The following is a 21,788-nucleotide window of genomic DNA, read 5'->3' on the forward strand; positions in this document are numbered from 1 at the left end:
AAGAAATAAAGAGAGAATGAAAATCAAAGCAGTGATGCGTAGGGAGAGAGGCAGCTGACATCCCTGAAGGCTGTAAACAACGATCAGCTGCTCCTTTCCCGAAATTCTGTAGCTGAACAGAACTGAACAAAATGCTCTGTGACTCTGTCTGGATTTGGGACAGTGGAGAAGAGAAAGCGTGAAAACTGCTAGACAACAAAACACACCATTATCCCTGAGACAGTGAAGCACACAGTTGGAAGGGGAAAAAAAAACACCTTCTTCTCCTGCAGGGAAGATGCTTTGGAGCGAAAACACTAGAAATTTACTTTACACTATGAGGGAGGAGGACGATGATACATCTCAACTGAACAAAGATATGCATGGGCTGATGCAAGTGCAAGATTTGAAGAGATTGTGCAGTCATCCTGAAATGCTGCAGTATCCATTCCTACATTCAGGTCACTTAGTAGGGAGATCTTTTTCAATTTCAATTTATCAAATATATTCCCCAAGCCCAGCACACATAGCAGCCCACCAACTTTTACATATGAACTACATATTCAGCAGAGCCTCCCACAGCCTGTGGGAGCAGCTGTCAAGCCTATCAGCCACAGAAACCTGGGACTTCCCTTCCAGTAAAGGCTTTTCAGCCTTCCTTTTATCTCCAGCAATGCTGCTGGGCTTCAAGTGGGTGGCAGCAGGTGCCAATGTGAGGGAAGAATGCCAAAAGATCCTTGTGGCTACAACTGTTGACATCTGATGATTTAACAGCTTTATTATTACTGTGGTTGCTTATGTATTTTTTCTCTTTTCCCACCTTTCTGAAATACCTCGATGTATACAAGTGCGCAGCACGTTGGTCTACATGGCAGTTTTCATGTCTACTGATGTCGACATGAATTATGATTTTCATTTTTGTTGTTCCTTAGCTGAAACGAGCAAGGCCTGGCCTAAGAATGCAGCTGCACTAGTGCTATGGCTAAAACCAAATGAATTCTGGGGTATCACAAGCTATATAAATAATCACATCTATTAATAAGGCATTTTTGATTCACAGACCAAAGAATACAAGCACAGCTGACATCACAATAGCTGATTACCCAATTCATGAGGAAGTTCATGGCAAAACACTGCTATGGATGTGCTGATTCCTCCAGTTAAGCCAGCACTGAAAGCAGCTCCTGGAGAGGAACAAAATAAAGTTTTAATTGGTTATCTTGACAAGGCTATTTTTAAACAAAACATCACTGATGATGAAGATAGCATTTTTGGCTGAGAGATTGTCAGGTTAACAACTAAAGGAATGGCTCAAATACTCATGTTTTCACTCCTAATTATTGAAATAGTTCATGGATCTATGTGCTAGGGAAAAAAAAGAGAGAATCTGAGAGAACAGACTACTTTTTATAGTAGATTTTGAATATCGTTAATTGGAGACCTGCCTGGTTATGTACCAGAAGTGAGCATAAAATGGGGGGAAAAGTTTGGAACCTACGAAGCTCCAAAAATCATTTCAGACCCAAATCAGTTCAAGAAAACTGAACCTGGAAAACTTTGCTTCAGGCTTTGGATAACACAACTTATTGAGGTATGAGTCAGATTTGCCCTCCTTCTCAATCAGCAAATCTCAGTTGGGCATATTGCACTGCCGCTTCCCCCAAAGGGATTACATATTGGGGGCCCCAAGCAGGAAGATTACATCGCAAAATGCATTTATGAGCCCTTTTTGGAGTGAAGCAATTACCGCATATACCCAGCGATATACCCAGGGATCTATAATATAACTTGCAAAGAGAATGTGGCATTTCTTAGTATAATTGCATTCCTTCCCCTTTCCCATACAAACCAGCAAATAATTTGTGGCTGCAAAGAAAGAATGCCTTTGCTCCTTTGAAAGGGACTGAGGAAAGTGAAGAGCAGGCCTTTTGCTACTGAGGTGATGCATAATCTGTCAGGAGCAATTAGAGAAAAGGATAGAGTCTTATTTAACACCACTACTTCCCCTGATGAATCTTCTCTTGATTTTTTTTCTAAATCAGACACACACTATCCCATTTTTTTCTCCTCACCTCAAGTTTATTTGTTGCAAAAAGCACTTCATCCTATACCATCCCATCCCATCCCATCCAATCTCCAAACCTTTTGCTTTGCTTACCAATGGCCAAGCCGTCACTAAAATTGTGGATCCCATCTCCCATTATTACCATCCAGGCAATATTAGCTATTCCGGTGTCCTTTAAATCTTTGCCTGAATGGCAATGTCCATGAGAGTGATGGGAATGTTTATGTGGCCAGAGATGGTTGTGCTTCCTTGCTATTATTTTAACATCTCGACGATGGCTCCCATATTCCGCATCTGAAAGATTGTTGCTCTGGGCATTATGAGAGATATCATTATGAGAGTGGAGCATCCGATTTTCCTCCTCGGTAGCTGACAGGAAAGCCTTTGGCAGAGAATCAAGGTGGCCGTCCAGATCTGTTAATTCAGTTTCATTAAGTCGATCATCAGATAGTACGGAATCATCTGCTCCTGAAGGGGATGAACCCAAGAAATATGTAAGTTAACAAGGGATGAATAGGATATATTAATTACGATAGCAGTGCTGTCAGTTCCTAAATTAACCATTCCAAATAATGCTAAATGGAGATATTTTGGGGAGCAGCATAGCCTTATTATTTGAAAGTCACGTTGCCACATCATGATTACAACATAGAACAGGGATCAGCAACCTGTGGCTCTAGAGCTGCATGTGGCTCTTCCACCTCTCTGCTGCGGCTCCCTGTTGCCGGTTGGCTCCACAATTGATAGGGCTTTTGAATAGGACAGGTAGAGGAAAAGGATGCCATGCTAGGAGACTCTATGGTAGGGGAACTGGACTTCTGGTCAGCACCAGAATTGAACGGAGGACTTCCAGTTAGGACCTTTGTGGCTCTTTGAGTGCTTAAAGTTGCCGACCCTTGACATAGAAAATTGTTTAATCCACAGTTACAAACACTTTACATTACTTGCTCCAACTATTATCTAGTACAGGAGTCCCCAAACCTCAGACCATTATTCGGTAATGCAGAAGAGTTAACTAATCTGCTAATCCATATTAGCAACTGAGATAAGATACTGGGTTTGCACAAAGGCTGTAGTGATACTGACAGCCTGGTCATAAATGAGGTACCTGCTAGTGGCTTGAGTTGAAGCCAGTCAGCATCAGGTCTGTTTAGCTTATGATCTGAAAGTTTCCTTCCAATAGGTGATTCCTCAACCTTTTGTTTCTTCTTACACCATTTCTGTTTTGTCTAAGAGAGACAAAAAAAACCCCAAGTCTTAGTGATTATTAACCTTGAAGGCAAAGGGAAAAGGCCCATTAGAACACCTTTCTGGAATAATACAAAGGAACACATTCCACTAAAGATCCTGAAATTGCTCAGCTTTAGAACCTTGTTGAAGCAAATTTAGGCAATTAGCAGAAACACGAATCCATCTCTTTTCAACAGAAAAATCTCATTAAGAACGTTGTTGTGCCACTTGCCAATTTCACTTGCCAGTATTCTATTATTCTGTTCAAATCTGTCATTAATCTATGCAATATCTTTTCGCTGACTCTTGCCAAGTAGCGCAAAAATTTTCTGCAAAGGATACACATTCACACCCTTAACCAGAGAATTACTTCTGTACTTGATATGTGTGTATCTCCATCCATCCATTGGCCTTTTCTTCTCTAGGCTCCCAGCTAAAATAATTTTGGGAGGGGAGGACTAAATATCTAGAAAGTCTATCCATGGCTTTAACTGGCTGGGAGTAATGATGGGAGGCTGGTAGATAGATTTGCCCTTCGAACTCATGGATCTGCATGCACCAAAAAGTGGGTAGCAGTGTCTCTTGACTTATCTGTATCTGCATAATCAAGTAACCTGTGTTTCTCAGGATACAGAAATACTTTTCCAGGCACACAAAGGGCTACCAATTTTTCTATTTTCAATAGGATATTGCTTTGGAGAGATAACTATAAAAGGCTAAAATAGGATTGTTATTTTTAAAGAAAAAATCTAATCCATCAACCTCTGAAATAATATGCAACAAATTTAGTCTCTCCCCAACATGCTTCAGTAAGTTTTGCACACCAAATATTTCAGATCCATCAGGGATAATAAAATGTGTAAGTTATAAAACATATGTTTTATGTCAAGATTTGTATTCGTATATTGGTTTCGTTTGTAATGAAATGTGGTATTTTACACATTGTATATATTTTTCTTTGGAATCTTTAATCTTTAAAAAGTTTTATTTTTTAAAAATGTGTAAGTTTGAGATTTCAAATATTTCAGATCCATTAGGGACAGTAAAATGTGGTCACATAGTAAAGTTTGCTCAGTTTGTATTTAAGCTATCAAGGAAAGAACATCTTAAGCCACATGTCTCTTTTCCAAAATCACACTGTTTCCAGAGGATAGTGTGTTAAGCAAAGCAGTCTTTGCTTAACAGTGGGACCTGGGACTACCAACTCCATTGCTAGCAGCAACATCACATAACTACACAAATCTATGAAGTCCCAGTTGCCATTGTTAGGTGAAACCCACGTCACGATGTCCTGCAGTCACATGATTTCCATTGGCAACTGCCTGTTCTCTTCTCCATTGACTTTGCTTGTTGATATAGCAATAGCACTTAGACCAGGAGTGTCAAACTCAAGGCCTGTGAGCTGTACCAACTGGGCTACTCTGGAAACAATGAAGGACTGGCCTGCAGTGCCCCTGCCAGCAATTAAGCTTGGGAGGCCCACGTGTGGCCTTCCCAAGCTCCATTTTTAGCTGTGACAGCCTTCTTCAGCCCTCTGCCAGTGAAAAAGGTGGTCAAGAAGGGTGTGTGTGGCCCTCCCAGGCTCTGTTTTCACTGGCAGAGGGCTACAGGAGGCTGTTGCAGCTGAAAACAGAACCTGGGAGGACAATGGATCCCCCAACCCTGTCCAGGCGACCACAGGTGCCCCCAACACGAATAATGTCAATCTGACCATGTTGACCCAGCCTATCAAGGCCAAACACAACCCTGATGCAGCCCTCAATGAAATCAAGTTTGATACCCCTGACTTAATATACCACTTCATAATGCTTTACAGGCCTCTCCTAAGTGGTTTACAGAGTCAGCATATTGTCCTCAACAATCTGGATCCTCATTTTACTGACCTCAGAAGGATGGAAGGCTGAGTCAACCTTGACCTGGTCAGTATTGAATTCCTGGCAGTGGGCAGAGTTAGCCTGCAATACTGCATTCTAACCACTGTGTCACAGCAATGAAAACTGGCAATAAAAGTCACAGTTGGTGACCATGTGATTTCTGGGTGCTGTGATGTCATCACTGCAGGCCGACTGCCAAGTGCCCAGATCATGATCATGAAACCATGTAGACACTGCAATAGGTACAACTACAAGACTCCACTGTAAATCCCCTTTGTTCATGTCATGTAACGTTGAAGATTACATGTATAACCAGAAAAAAAAACATGGGTGCCTTAATTGCTCTCAAGAAACATTTTAGGGTTGTTCTTTTTTAGTAACCAGAATTGGGATCAGCAGTTAGATTCTTAAGCAATGTGGTCACTAAATTAAACCAGGACCTTTATTTATGATCTTACTTCACCTTTTCTTTGCTTTTATAGACATGCAATGTGAAGACTGGTCACAAGATCACTTTATCATCATTGTTGTAAATGAATTGTCAATAAATGAGGCAGTAACTAAATAAGGAGTACCTGTACTCTGAATCAGATTTTAGTGTTTGAATCCAGATCTCTGGCCAACTCTCCAATATATTATTATCTACTTTTGATGACCAAGGAAACTTGAGGGATGGAGATTTAATACAAAAATAAATTTAAGGGGTTCCTGTTGGATGATTGCAGTAAGAGCTAACTGACTATCTGAAATTATACTTGAGAACATATCTCTCCCTATCCGTTTTCTTTTCTGTGCAATCTTATTATATCTTAGAAAGTAGGATTTGTCAAAACACACCCTTTGTTTCTTATAGTGCTTGTACATTCGTATGCAGTGTTCAATAATGAACAAAAGGTAAATCCCTCCAAGGGCCACAAGTCCTTTCAGTACAGCATCATACTCTTCTAGGAAGTTCGGAACCGATTCTCCATGGTCGTGGGAATGGCCGTGCGGATGCTGGTGCTCATGTTGGTGTTCATGCTGGTGCCCATGGCCCTCATGGTGGCTGTGATTGTGGACCCCTTGGGACTAATGAACAGGAAAAGAAGATGTTATGCACAAAACATTTCCTAGCAGAAAACCAAATCCAAATGTGAAATGATGAGCTTCTCAGCTACAAAATTCACACTAAGTGCCATTCTTATCCTTAAAAGCAAGCACGACAAAGATCAAATTAGTCTAATATTCCTATTCTCGACAATGTAGTTAGATGATTCCCTGACAGTTCAAAATGAGCTCATAAGCAAATATAAAATAGTTTTGGGCTATATATGACTATTCCAAATAATATCTTGGATAAATTATTTTGTGATTCTACAAGTGTACTTTCTATTGTAAAGATTTTGAGACAGCAAGACAGAATTATTAATTCAACTGCTTATTAGTTCAACCTTGCTTAACTTTTTTCAAATGTAGGAAGCTCAAAACTGATTCTTTCTGACGGGCCTATATCCCTTATTTGTAGAATAGATATAACTGCTACCCAGGCCTTTTGTTCATATCTTTCCAACTTTTGAAAAAGAAGTGAGATACATAAAACCCGACCACTACCTACAGGCATTGTTTTCAGTCTATCTACCCATCCCTGCTTGAAACAGATGTTTCACAAATAAATAAGGCATAGAATAGAATGAGACTGAACGTACATGTGGTAGCAGATGAAGTAGTGCATCTCCGCTCATGGTTCCTACAGCAAGAGCAACCAGGAAGGTGAGGAGGAATTTGAAGCATCCCTGATTGATTATAGGAATCAAAATCACGCCTAGCAAAGACAACAAGCTAATAACTGTGATAGAAATGATGCCACAGATCCAAGCTGTCAAAAGAAGGAAAAATACAAATTAGAAAAATAATAAATCAATACATTATAAACCAAATACCAAAAGAAAAATTATTCAAAGGAAACCTGCTCAGCTAAAATATAACTATTTTATATTATATTTCAATAAAATACAAACCATTGAAACTTTATTATGTACTTTTCTAACAAATGCAGACTATGTGATAGATTTATTTAGAAACATATAGTCTGTTAGATTAAATTATAATTTTATAATATTGAATAAATTTCATCCAAATGGGTTCATCAAACTGCATTTCAATACTGTGAAGCTAACAAGACAACCTAGATCACTGACTAGTGAATTGATGTTATTTTTCACTGTTTTTATTTACTGACCTCCTAAGAACTTTAGGGTTTCTACTACTGTATTGGAATTTCCAAGCAAAGATACGTACAATATACCTTTTAGTGTAGTAAAAGTATAATCTGTGTTGTAAAATGTGTGAAATTCTAGTTATTAAATATGCCTCTTGTATTAATGACAATGCAACACTTTTGCTCGGTATAATACCTTTTCCTTCCATGTTAGCTCTCTCCAGAAAAAGGACAAATACATGTATGAAATTCATCAAAATAGAATGCAATATAAGCATTGTTGCTGGAGAAAGGAAAAGAAAGGAAGAGAAAGGAAAATGGAAGACAGATCTCACAAAATTATTTAAGAAGCAGATATGGATCATATGGGCCTTCTACCAAATATTACATGCTTCAGTGTTCTTCCACTCACTTTGGAGAATGAATAAACACATTTGATCCTACATGTTATCAAAAATACATAAAAGAAAAAAGGCTTGACTTAGCCATGTCATTTGATTCCACCTAATGAGCAGTTCAAATCTAAGTTTAGGCACTGTTCTATATAATTATTTAATTTTTTTAAAATCCAACCTGTATTACTTTATAATTTACTCAAGGTGGTTAATAAATCCAGTTCTCCTCTTATTTTCCTCACAACAACAACCCTGTGAGGTGGGTTGGAATGAGAGAAAGTGATTGGCCTAAAGTCACCCAGTCGCTTTTGTTTGACTTCAAAATTGCTTTCTTGTGCTGAAAAAAGAAAGTTGTCTCACAAAAGCTGAACAATGGGAGGAACATACTTAATATGTCTGAGGTGTAACATTCTACTTCTTCCTGCTCTGGCCTTTTTCTCCTAGAAAACCTGGGGAAACACTGGCCCTGGTCTTCTAAGGATTTACTTGTAAACTCATGAGTACAGCATCTCAATTTCATTAAATCCCCCAAGACCAATTCTGCAGTTTTTGTTCCATAGTAATACAAACATGAAATGTAGAATGCAAACAGCCTTATAAATCATCTTTTGAATCAAAGCTATTTATATCTAGCAAGTTTACATTTTCCCAAGATATATATATCTTGGGAAAAATAAACTGTTTGAAATGGAATGGTGGAATAAAAAAGAGAGAGAAGGATGGTGAGAGAAGATGTAAACACAGGGACTGATGGAAAGAGGAGAAAGATGAAGCAGAAACCCTAATGAAGGGTAGAAAAAAGTTAGTTTCAGGAAAAACTGATTTGACACCTCTGCAAATAAGAACAGAAGGGATACTGAAGCATTGTGTTAGTGTAGATTTTCCAACTTGAAGCCTTTCAGATATGTTGACTGACAGCTGCCATCACTCCTCATCAGTAAGACCAATGGTCATGCTGCCAGGAGATTTTGGGTCTGAAAGGTAAATGTGCTTCCAGGACATCAGATGACCAGGGCCTTGTAATTTTGTTTTTAAACTAGCAGATCAGAACAATTTTTAAAACAATAAGTAGGAGACTGGAGAAGTCTTTGTATCAAAGATCATCTATGTCCAGAAGAGAGAAACCAGACAGCTGCTTGATTAGAATGGACAAGTGCCACTCATATAAACTGAAGATAATCTGATTTGTGCTCAGAAACACTGCCTTTAAATACACTCCCTTTGGTCCTCCACCCCAAATTAGGTATCTCATAGTGTTGCAGGTCTTTGAGATTATTTATTTATTGGTTCTTCATATTCTCGTTAGAAAAATGCTTATTTAAAAAAGGAAGCAGTTATCGATGGAAACTTTCTAATTAGCTTGGTTTAAAGACATACAAGCTGACAGGTTTTCTTGGTATTTTTTTAAGCATACACAAAGTCACTCTCAACATTTTAATTGACAGAAATGCTTCACAACCTTTCCATAAACTCTACTGGCAATTAAATTAGGGTCAAGTCTGGTTAAAACAAGATCACCCAGAGAAAAGAATTATTTGCTAACAAATGCAGTGATTATTTAGTGTTATGAATTTTTGAATAAAGTTAGCAAGAGAAGAAATGATGCATCACTTCAAGAGATTTATATACAACATGTTACATTTTCTTAATGATGTTTCGGTCATTAAAAATAATTACCAGATCATTTTTGACAATAATATATATATATATCCACACATACTCATTTGGAGTTTTATTTCAGAAAATGCTAATAAACATCTGCAAAACTAATCAACACTCATTATTAACAACCCTGTTACTTTCAAAGGAAGGGCAATCCTCTTCAAGCTTTTTCTTTAGCTGCATTATTTGTGCCAGCTTTAAAAAACAGACATTATTCATCATTTGACAGTTTCATGGAAATCTATGAATATCTATGCAGAGAAAAGTCCACAAATAAAATGCCTCTTTAAAAAAGCACAAAGTGTTTTAACTTCCCCATTATATCAAGCAACTTATCTGTCATATTTCAAACATCCACTGTACATAAATGGCGCCTCCAGTGTCTTTCCCAGATTAATTTTATGTCTTCCTGGAGTGTCAAAAGATGTCAGTTGTTCACGTCCTTTTCAGTATAAAATGGACAAACCAGACTGCAATTCTTACAACTTTGTCCTTGGCTTCTGTGGCTATCACTGAGTAGATGGAATTACCTCTTTTTTACACCTCTTCCTTATTCCACTGGGTTGAAATAATTGGATTGCCTTTGAGGAGAGAGCTTTCTACTGAACAGCATATGGGTGCAACCAACACCTTGTCCATTTTTTAAATTTTCTGAAGAATAATTGCTCTTGTAGCACATAAAGCTTCAAACATTTCTGGCCAGTGGGCATATTTGCAATGTTGAGAATATGACATATATGTGGCCAATCAGAAACCAGGCCCTTAAATGAAAGTAGAGGCTGCTCTCTGCCATCCCATCTAATCTCCCAGGACATTCATTCTCAACTCTGCTTATTTCTATCTTTATTTTTCTTTCCTGGATCAGTTCAACAGTTTCAAATGCAGCATCTGACTGCAACTCTTGATCAATTATCTTTTAGGAATGCCTCTGGGATATAAAATGGGGCTCAAAGCAATATTGGGCACAAAAAATAAAGTTTCACTTTGCAGCATGGCAGATTTCCAATTAAATGTTTTCAGTTAGAATTTTTTAAAGTAATATAAAATAATATAAAATGGTCTTCAGCCTCAACCAAAGTATCTGCCTGTTGTTATCTCAATTAAGAGGTGATAATCATAAAATTATTCTTTTAAGTGTTTAGTAGAGTGTGTGCTACAAGGGTTCATAGGATGTGATTTTTACCAGGTCCATACAAAACAAAATAAACATGCATTATATGGAGGAAATCTTATATGTATAGCAAAGCCACAGGCCATTCCCAAGTGGCTACCTTAGGCAGACATTTAAATACAGGAATTTCATGTCTGCACCTTAGCCACAGATTAATAAATAAAGCCTCAGGTTTTGAGGTATGGTTGCTTCTGTACAGAAGGCTGTATTATAATTATATTTATTTATAATAGGGAATACTCTGAGTTTGCAAATAGGCAACAGTGGGTGTTCTAGGACCAACCACAATTTTGACAGCTCAGGAAGTCTAAAGAAGAAAAATCACACGGGGAATTAATACTGCCCAGTTGCCCTGAAGATCAATATAAGCAAGAAAATGGGGTTCAACTAGTGAATACAATGATGCGAAGAATGATGACTCTAGGAACTCACGGTGGATCTCTCAAACAACTAACAAAGTAAGCTGCTTCTATTACTTGAACTGGCCTGATTGGCTATTTACATCCAATGAAATTACATTAGCTAATCTGAAAACCCCCAAATCTTTCAGTCCACCTTTTTTCTCACCTGACGCACCTGTTTTCTCCACATTCCCAAGAGACACATTGTTTCCTTTGTTCAAGTCTTCAAGATGCAGGTCTTCATAATGTTCAATACAAAGTCTCCTATCAATCTGATACAGCAATGCTGGGCACAGATAAATAAACAAGCTGGGAGAAATTGGAGAACTGGGGCGAAGACCATAATGGCTTAGCAGCTGTGTGACATTTAAGCACTGCAAACAAATTAGGAAGAAGACAATTAAGCAGGTCCCACTGTTAAAGGCATACATTAGCTACTCAAATCTCATAAAATTACAGTCTCTTCTGTAATTTGAATGGCTACCTAGCCCATGAACCATCATATATTGAAAGAGCTGGGAATATGAAATGTTGAGTAAACTATCTATTGTGTTTTCTGGAATGGAAACTGAGAAAATTCATTACATCTACGGAGAATTTTAAAAGATTAAACCTAAATTCAGAAAATGTTTATGCATATTAAAATCTTTCCTGGGAACAGTAATGTAAATGGTATTTCAACATTGGCTGATTGAAATGACATTTCATTTCAACCAGCCATGGATGATTAAATATTTGCTTTGTATTTTTTAAAAAGCATACAAGATTAAGAAGTTAACCAGTTCATCAAGAAAGAAAGTACAAAAATCTATTGGTCCTATAAATGAATAAAAAAATACCTTGGATTTATCCTGGGATAACCTAAACACCTTAAGTAGATATGCATTTCTCCTCCTTTATTAAATATTAGTCATATTAATGCCCTACAAAGCAAGTACCATGTTTGTCCGAAAATAAGACCCTGACTTATAATTTTGCCACCAAAAAAGGCACCAGGTCTTATTTTGGGGGATGTCAACTAACCTCAATTTGCGCACGTCGCCCCTGGCCTCCTTTTCGCTGTCAGAATCCTTCAGGAACATCTTCTGTGGCTGGCAAGACTTTCCTGAAGGCTTCTGCAGCTGATAACAGAGCTCTGGATCAACCCAGAGCTTTGTTATCAGCTACAGAAGCCTTCAGGAACTTGCCTGTTGCAGAAGAAATGGGCCGGCAAGGGCAGGTGTCGGGATGTGCAAGGCCTGGCTACAACTGTCCAAAGGTAAGTAGTACGGCAGCTCCACCCGCCCCATCCTAGCTTAATTTTTACCCATGCACTCTGGAGTGGGAGGGATCTTAGGGCTTTTTTTGGGGGGGGGGTAGGGCTTATATTGGGCACGTGTAAAAATCAAGCTAAGACTTACTTTCATGGTAGGTCGTATTTTCAGGGAAACTGGTTATCTACAGTATCTACCGGTATAGGTACTTAGCTATATAAATCCTTAGTTTTTTCCCCACTTTTATTCAATTTTGTCTAATTCTCAGAGACTGGGCAAGTCCTTGCAGTTTTCTTGGCAAGGTTTTTCAGAAGTTGTTTGTCTTTGCCTACTTCCTAGGATGGAGAAAGTTGGGTGGCCCAAGGTTACCCAACGGGCTTTGTGTACAAGACAGGATTAGAACTCCGTCTCCCGGTTTCTAGCTTGATGCCTTCACCCTCTACACCAAACTAGCTCTCTAGTTCTTTCTTAGTTACACACAATTTTATAGAATTGCAACTTCTAACATTTGTAAGTCAGCACAAAGCTGGCTCTGATGGGCAAAAAGTTGGGGAAGGCTTTTTCTGAAAGATTCATCATGTTCTTTTTGGGCTCATACAGACCTCTTCAGAAGAATGTTCATCTTCATTATGGTTCTTGTGATTAGCATGCTTCCCCACGCTCATCTGTTTATCAGGTGCCTCTCGCTTGCTGGTATGCCGATACCCATCCCCACTGGCAGGATTTGGATCCTGATGTCCATGAGTAGCTGAATGATCATTATTGTGTTCAGGAAAACGTGCATGTGAGAAAGACACATCGTGTACATGGTCATGTTTGTGGACATGATTATGTTCATATTGCTCATTTGAGTCATGATTGAGAGTAAAATCTTGCGTTGTAACTCTTGAAACTTCCCTGTTCTTCATTTTCCACCATTTCTTAGGGTGCTTACGTTTTCTTTCAGGCTGTTCCTGAGTAGTATTGGTTTCTGTGGAAGGCTCGTGACTTGGCTCCCCGTGATCACTTGTATTAATGGAATCATTGTGAGACTGATGAGTATTGTTACGGTCCATGTGGCGATGTGCATGACGGCGGTGATGATGCTTGTGGTGTCTGTGATTATTAGAGTCATGAGCATGTCTACCATCAGGCTTCAAAGATGATTCTGTAACTTCTTTCACTGGATCACACTTCTGGCTCCTTTTGCCAGACTCCTCGTCTGCAGTCTGATTTTCTGAGCTTGGGTGATTATGGGAATGAGGATGGTTGTGGGAATGAGAATGCTTTCCTTCTTGTGTATCTAGTACATCTAAGTAAGAAACATAATCGTGGCCAATGTCCTCATGATTTATTTCTACTATTTTAATTTCTCCAAGGCCAAGGCTCATCATCAATTTCTCCAGGCCACAAAACGATAACTTTCCATTCTCACCATAACGATTAAAGAGTTTTTCAATGTAGTATTTCTGTTTAACTTCAGCTTCCTTACTTGGTTCAGGATCGGTCCTTTCATTTTCTGAGATTTGACAGTCATTGTGGCTATGTTCACCTTCATGGCAATGGTGACATTGATGGAAGACAAATGTCAGCAAACAAATGAGGCAAAATTGTGTGTGCCTATGAACCTTCATTTCCGTTTTCTGCAAGAAAAATGGAGAAAAATGAAGAGAAATGAAAGCCCCATCTGTTAATTTCTTTTGGGATGGTGCTGAATTACCTGCAGCAATAAATGTAGTTTAATGTGATAGAAATTACACTTTTTAGAATGAACACGTGTGCACTATGTAAGGTGCTTATAGGGACCAGACCATGACATTTTAATCAAAAAAGATAATCTTTACCAATAACTACATTTTCCAAAGAGCTTATTTTTCTTATTAAAATGTCCATTCATGAGAACTGCCTTAAGACCTCCAGGAACACTATTATTAAAAAACTAGAATCTGTTTTTTAATAAATGAACGCATTAAGAAACATGCCATCTTAGGTTGATAATTTTGAAGAGTTGTCTTTTTCAAACATAACTTCCATAAAACACAGAATTACAAATTGCAAGTCATTGATTTTGTTATATATTTAAAATTAGGTCCCATTAACCTCAGAGGTGTCCTATTCTAGCAATGTAAGCTATAAAAGCTGACATCTGTACAAGCAAAAAAGCTGAGGTAAATTTTAAACGGATGATTTACAGTGGATCTTGTAAAGCTGTGAAAGCAGGCTACTCAGAAAATTGCCAGCACTGGTGCTGCTTTTTCCCAAAAAACTCCATTCCTGAATTTATAGTAGTATTTTAAGGTCAGAGGTTTTTGTCATCTTGGAAACAGCTAGAAGAACGACCTGAGAAATGAAACCCTAAATAGCAAGAGGAATTGAATCAAAATAAAATAATTACTATTTCTTATTCAACCCTTCATCTGAGGACTCCTGAATAGTGCTAAACCTGAACTGGGATCCTGCATGATAAAAATTTTCTGCTATCAAGTGACTTTTTCACAGCCACACTATAAACTTGCAATTTTCAAATATGTCTTCTGAAATTGCATGTATGAGAAATTCTGCAAATGAAAAGACCATTTGCTTAACCAGCAATAGCTCAAGCAATCCATTTTATGTCATGATCATTAGTCTAACAAATCAATTCATCTTTTATGATCCAAGCGTCTGTTTCTGCTTACAAAAACTGGTAAGTGGGGATGTGTGAGCCCTCTAAGAGAGACCAAACATGGAAAACAAATGCATACAAGTTAATACTTTTATTTTGTTAGAGTAACAGAATCTTGCAAGTCCAAATGCACTTTCCCACTTCTTCAGTTTATCTTCATAAGTATTAGATCATGTCTGAGATGACTTTTTAAATTTATGTTCTATTCCAGATTCAGTTTGTTTTATCTGATTGTTGTCTTTGTTGTGGCTGTGGCTCCTGTTCCTCAAGGTTATTTCTTCAGTTCATTAATGTAATATGAACAATAAAATAATAGAATATAGAAAACATACAGATCACAGAGCAAATCTCTAAGCTTACCTGATTATGATGCAAAATTATGGACTTAGTCTCTTGCAGTCACACAAGCGCCCATCATGCTAAATAAAATTGGATCTAACTATGTGTAGAATGGAATGAGTCCATGCCACAAATGTTTAAAAAAATCCAATGAGTGTCTCTGAAATAAATCTAAGGCAAGTACATGCATTAAGTATAACATTTCATGGGTCATAAATGTTAGTTTCTTATTCCTTCTGATGGCCTAAAAAAACCTTGACACCATAGGACAATCTAAATCAGGCTTGTCCAACCCGCGGCCCATGGGCCGCATGCGGCCCAGGTCGCCTCGTAATGCGGCCCAGTGCCCACCCCAACCTTCGTACCAGAGCCAGCGAGGAGGAGGAGAGGCAGGCGCGAGGCGAGCGCCACGCCAAGCAGCAACAGAAAAGGCGGGCGCCATCAGAGCGCCACCTCCTGCTGTTGCCACCGCCGCCGCTGCTGCTTCTGCCCCTGCCGCCGCCACTTCTGCTCCCGCTGTCGCTGCTGCTTCTGCCCCCGCTGTTGCTGCCACTTCTGCCCCTGCCACCGCTGCTGCTCCTGCCCCCGCTTCTGCCTTCCAGTTCTGCCTCATTCAGCCAGGCCATTTGCAGGAGGAGAGGTAGGCGTGAGGCGGGCAAGCTTCCCCGCAAAATTTGACTGGAAAAACCCGTGATAAACCATGATTAAAAAACCGTGATAAAAAATAAATAAATTTTAATATGTTAACTATGTTTTCTATGGTTTTTTTGGGATGATCAGGTATCGTTACTGTTATTTTATTTTATGTGCGGCCCAAACCAAATTTTCATCTTCTAATGTGGCCCAGGGAAGGTGAAAGGTTGGACACCCCTGATCTAAATTATATGCCATATGTAAATCAGTCATGCAAGTACTTTTACAAAATTACATGAACTAGAAAGAAAGTATCCTGGGTTGCATAATAGTTGGGAAAGATAAAAAAATCATGTCTGGCCTACAGAAAAATGTAGGCTTCTGGCTTTTAAAAATAGATTGAAAACACAATATTTTTGACCAAGTGGCTTGGCAAAAGAAAGGGTTTCTCTCCTCTACTTTTTTGAGATGCTCATAGAGAAAAAGCTACCAAGTTGACCGATGGAGAGATCAGAAGTTCCATCCTTTCTCCACTAGATTTAGCATGGAGGTATTCTCCAAGTTTTAAGCGGAAGAAGGAAGTTTTGATGTGTATTTATTTAGGCTAAAATCAAACAGTAACATTAAAATGGATTAAGAACAGTTCTGTCAGGGCTGTTTAATGTCAATGGAATCTTACCTCGCATGGACTGAATTAGATAACAGTTCAAGCTTCTCCCTTCCAGGGGTCACCCTATGACTGAGGTAAAAGCTATTTCTAAATATGGTATAAGATAAATCTGGTCTGCCTTATCATCACTCTGGTCTGCCTTATCGTACAGCACAGGATCAGCTATCAGGAATTCTGTACAAGTTATTCTCAGCAAAGGAAGGATATAGGAAGATAACTGTAAAGGAACAGGACAGATTCCTTTCCTTACAATCTCTCCTGTCCCAGGGCAAGTCTCTTATCTGCGAGTCACCTACTGCAACAAAAAGATTAAACAAGGCCAAAGGCAGAGCAATATCCATGTAAGAGATTACTCTGAATGAACTAATGAAATAGAAAACTCAAAAATACCATGGCCCTGAGGTTGCCAATTTGAACTCTAATTTGAAATTTTGCCAATTATTAAAAAATTAGAATTTCTTTGGAACTTATTAAATGTACCTGATGATCGCCAATCATAAGATGCTAAGCCAATAGAAGGGCTGGGATGGTGCATTAGTTATAATGCAGTATTACAGGCTAATTCTGCTGCCTGCCAGCAGTTCGATTCTCACCAGGCTCAAGCCTTCAAAGGTTGGTAACGTGAGGACTCAGATTGTTGGGGACAATATGCTGACTCTGCTTAGAAAGTGCTGTAAAGCACTATGAAATGGTATAGAAGTCTAAATGCTACTGCTATGCAAAGATTGTAATTTAAAAAAATAAAACAAAACATGGAAGCCAACAAATTGTAAGTGTTATAGAATAAAAACTTCTACCTAAGCAAGCCTATTTAAACAAAATAACCCTTTTTACATAAAAAAGAAAAAACAATTTAAAGAGAAATTGTTATGGTCTTAATATACAATATTAATTAAATGTAAAGTTATCTTAATTTGTGAGCAGTCCAGAGAGAAAAACGTATAGAATATTAATCTAGAGAGAATAATGAAATACTGCTAGGACTCTGAAATGTAAACACATTTTCTGGTCATATATTTCAATGCTCACCAACATACCAGCTGAATGAAGATTTTTTAGGGACTTATCTAGCTACATAGACATCCTTAAGAAATACCATGATATATGCAGCACCAAAAATAGTTTTAAAATAGATTTTGATGGCTTGGTCATCAAAACGATATATATTAATTTCCTTTATTGCATTTTTCTTGAAAATACTCTTATTTATTGTGCAATAAATGTATTTTTTCCCCTATAGCATATACAAATTGTCTTCTTGTGAAGTCTAGTATAATCAATTCTAAAGCATAAACAAAAAGTAAAAATCTAAGCTTACTGCTTTACAGTTCTTGTTACCTTTAAGACTGAAGTGTCAAGAATGGAGGACCCAGTTCAATAAAATGCTGTAATAATTTGTTCAGGACATGAAGCTCAGTATTTCTCTAAGTTGTAATCTATGGATGGTCTTTAGATCAGAAGCAGAAAATATACTTTGGAGGGGGTGTGGGCATATACACATTGCACCTGATAACGCCTCCTTAAAGCAATGACATCATTTCCTGGGTAGTGTAGGATGCATGAAAGGGTGTACCTTTGTTAAGGAGAAGCCATAGGTGCAGCAAGGATGACCTTGCCTTCTCTGAAGCACCTTTCCTGTTTTGGATTCTAACAGCTGTACACTACTCTTGTAAGCCAACAGAAATTCAGCTCAAGCCATCACAGTGAAAACCTTTAAAGTATTAGCCAAAAAAAGATAGGGCACCCAATTGCTAATCTTTAATATGGAAGTATGGTAGTCAACCTGAACTGTCAATTTTGAGGAAAATTTCACTGAAAAGTATGGCAAAGCATCAGATACAATAATCATTGCCAATGTAAAGGCAATTAAAAAAAGAACTTGAGATTTGTTTGTCCTTCTTCCCTTTAAAAATTTTTTCCATCCTTTTCCTCCCGTCCTATCAAGGTTCTAACATGATTTTGCATACTTAATAATTTGTTCTTTTATCAAGTAAAAAGCAATGTCAGAAATTAATTTAGAAACACCATTTTTTGATGAATGTGGCACCTTAAATTTCCCTTTGAATCCAAAATGTGAAACTCACTGATGAGAGTCAGCATGTAAAACTGATGGGAAAGCAGATACATTATCTATAATGATATTGCATGGTAATATTGTCTTCCACTAAATTATTCCAAATAGTCACAGAATTAATATATCTTGTAATATAAAACGTATTGCTTAAATATTTTCTTTCAAAATTGCAAGTTGTTGATTTATTTCAATCTCTAAGCTATGGGTCCAAAGGGCTCAGAAGCTACTCTGAATACTCATATTTTTCTGTAGTCTTTATTTCAGCAGAAATTGTTTGTTGCTTAAAAAAAAAAAGAAAATGACTCAAACTAAAATTAAATTAAAATTCTTTCACTGAAATCTGAATTTATACTATCAAATATGCAGGTCTCCATCTCACAAATACTTATCTAGCAGCCTTTTGTACACACTGAAGATTTTTTTCTAACTTAGGATAAATGCATTATAAAAAAAGGAATGTGGATTTTGGATTTATTCCTTTTAATGGGATGTGTGCATATGTGTGCGAAGGGGCCAGGGTGCAGGAGTTCATCTTCTTTGTACAATATGTCAAAACTAAATTAAAATTTATAAGCAGTTTTTGATTTTGCACCAGAAAATTAACAGAATGGTTTGCTGCTGAAGTCCTGAAGAGCGTGATTTCTCTGGAATGCATATGAATACATGTTGCCCATTTTTGAATTGGCTCTTCAAACAGAAGTATTGTCAGAATTTTCCCCCAGCCTATCCCTAGAAGCAATTAAATGCTTAAATTCTACTTTTTAAGGAGGAATATATGACCTCTGAGTGCTGTAATACTGTGTATTACAAATTTGATAATACCATTTACCATTAAGAAACCGAGTAGTTACCAATTAACCAAAATATAAAACTTCAGAAGAAAATGAGGCTCACAATGCTGCATCTCTGACATATCAAATTAAAATTTCCCATTAAGTGTTTTTGCTCAGTGTCCTTTCTCAGTTTAGAGAAAGTGCCTTCCTTGTGGTAAAAATATATATATTTAGTTTTGCAATTTGATCATGCATGCAGACATCACTTTTATATAATACAATTGTAGAGTACTAAGGATTTGTGGGCTACATTGATAGGGTTTTTTAAAATCATATCAGAGTTGAAAAAAAGCATTTCCACAATCAATTTTTACTGTCCAGTCCTTATTTTTTTACCACAAACAGCCTCTTCAGATGGTGGGGAAAAAAGCGTCTGAACACTATGACAAAAAATATTTTGAAACAGTAATATCAGAACGTATACCTATCATTAGAAGTAAACTTTTACCATTCAAAAAGGCATGAGCTTTTTATATTACCCTCCCCCCCAAAAACCTGTCTTCTTAAAGGGTCCGTAAGAAACAGCTAATACAGGGTGTCAAACTCAAGGCCCATGGGCCAAATCCAGCTGTAGGGTGCTTAGAACTGGCCCAGAGGGCCGCTCCGAAAATAGCAAAGGACTGAACCACGGTGCCTCTGCCAGTGAAAATGAAGCTCAGGAGGGCAGCACACAAGCTCCATTTTCTCTGGCAGAGGGTTGCAGGAGGCCATTGCAGCTGAAAACGGAGATTGGGAGGATGTTTCACTGGCAGAGCGCCCGACAGGAGTGACATCAAGCTGGCCATGCTCACCTTGACCACGCCCACCCTGGCCCTTGAGGTCAACACAACCCTGATGTGGCCCTCAATGAAACTGACACCCATGGCCTAGTATATCTGGCTATCTTTCTCCTGCAGAATACCCTTTGAAGATCATAGGGAAGATTAGGAGAGGAAAACAAAAGATTTCTAAAATAACAGGTTTGCTTGTCACTTGCCAAACTGATATGACATCATATGATAACATATATCATGGCTTTATCTAGTTTCCAGTCAGATCGGTTTACTTATCAATGCATTTAAGCATGCATTTCTCGTCAGATAAGACACTGGATATAAATTACTGTTCTTTGTTTTTAAATCTAATTCCATATAATTTAAAGTAAATTTATAGTTCTTCATCATTAGTGGACAGCATATACATTTTAAATGTATCCACTCTGTTTTCTATAAACATATTTTAAAGTCTTTACTTAATTTCTGGATAACTTCATAATCAAAGTAAAAAAAAAACATTGTTCAGTGGCTTACTGTAAGTGTGCATACCTATGGATAGATATATAAATGTTACAATATTCAAAGAAATTAGTTTTCAGTTTTCTAAATATATTTAACAGTGGTATTTCAAAATATAGTTTAGATAGAATATTGAGGTCACAGATGAGAACATAATATACAACTAAACAAATCAAAACTGCTTTTATTTTTCTCAATTTATAATTTAATGAAATATAAAATAGTTTAAACTGAATAGTTTAAACTTTCATAAAAATGGTACTGGCATATTTACTTGGAAAAGGGTATTTAACCTAAAAGTAACAGGCATGCTATAGACAATTAATGTTTTTAAGTGACTTAGCGCAGGCAAAGTAGTATTTTTTATTTCTATGCTGAAGAATTAAGGTATAACCCTCTTCTCCCTCAGAGTCAGTCTCCACCAGGGGCATGACAGAAGTACTGTACATTTAGGTATATACAGGATATATCTTTTATTTCGGGTTTGCTGAATATTTATGTCTTAATTCTTCTCAGAATATAAAGCTATATATTAGCTTATTTACCTTGCTAACAGCATTTCTACACTTTAATATTTTGGACCAGTTTATATATTCATCGATGTGTTTGGAGAAATCACTTGAGGTTTTACCTAAAGTAACCAAATATGAAGAGCAAGCTCACAGGATTTCAAATTTCTAACTTAAGAGGAGTTATTGCTTACTCTTGTAGATTATACCATTTCCCCGAAAGCATGACCTACCCTGAAAGTAAGTTCTAGATTTTTACACATGTACCCAATATAAGCCCTACCCCTCAAATTAGCCCTAATTAGGATCCCGCCCACTCCAGAGTATATGGGTAAAAATTAAACTAGGATGGGGATGGAGCTGCCCTACTACTTACTTTTGGACAGTTGTAGTCAGGCCTCACACACCCTGGCACCTGACTTGCCGGCCCATTTCTTCTGCATCCAGCAAGGCTTTCCTGAAGGCCTCTGTAGCTGATAGCAAAGCTCCGGATCAATCATATATAGAGAAGAAACAGACATCCTGCGATCTCCAGAACTTAAAATTACATTTAATGTACTTACTAAGCTTTCGTCAGCCTCTGCT

At 37.8% G+C, this 21,788-nt stretch overlaps 1 protein-coding gene across 10 annotated transcripts in view; it reads right to left on the reverse strand.

Moving 5' to 3' along the window:
- SLC39A10 (solute carrier family 39 member 10) overlaps positions 1-21,788 on the reverse strand; it is a 38,752-nt gene that overhangs the window by 5,777 nt on the left and 11,187 nt on the right. For 3 of the 10 annotated variants that reach the window (XM_026696876.2, XM_087919777.1, XM_026696875.2), the window contains exons 2-8: positions 12,830-13,849; positions 11,141-11,348; positions 6,834-7,003; positions 5,986-6,216; positions 3,153-3,273; positions 2,138-2,512; positions 1,083-1,163 (exon numbers count right to left, since the gene is read on the reverse strand). In XM_026696876.2, the coding sequence (XP_026552661.1) occupies positions 1,083-1,163; positions 2,138-2,512; positions 3,153-3,273; positions 5,986-6,216; positions 6,834-7,003; positions 11,141-11,348; positions 12,830-13,840 (2,197 nt within the window). In that variant the 5' untranslated portion in view covers positions 13,841-13,849. Of the gene's footprint in view, positions 1-1,082; positions 1,164-2,137; positions 2,513-3,152; positions 3,274-5,985; positions 6,217-6,833; positions 7,004-11,140; positions 11,349-12,829; positions 13,850-15,231; positions 15,481-17,851; positions 18,390-21,579; positions 21,677-21,788 lie in introns of those variants that run through there. The other 7 variants (XM_087919780.1, XM_087919775.1, XM_087919776.1 and 4 more) reach the window with 5 other exon arrangements.

Source organism: Pseudonaja textilis, chromosome 1 (assembly GCF_049901715.1).
Source record: "Pseudonaja textilis isolate UNSWEBS1 chromosome 1, rPseTex1.2, whole genome shotgun sequence".
Taxonomy (NCBI): domain Eukaryota; kingdom Metazoa; phylum Chordata; class Lepidosauria; order Squamata; family Elapidae; genus Pseudonaja; species Pseudonaja textilis.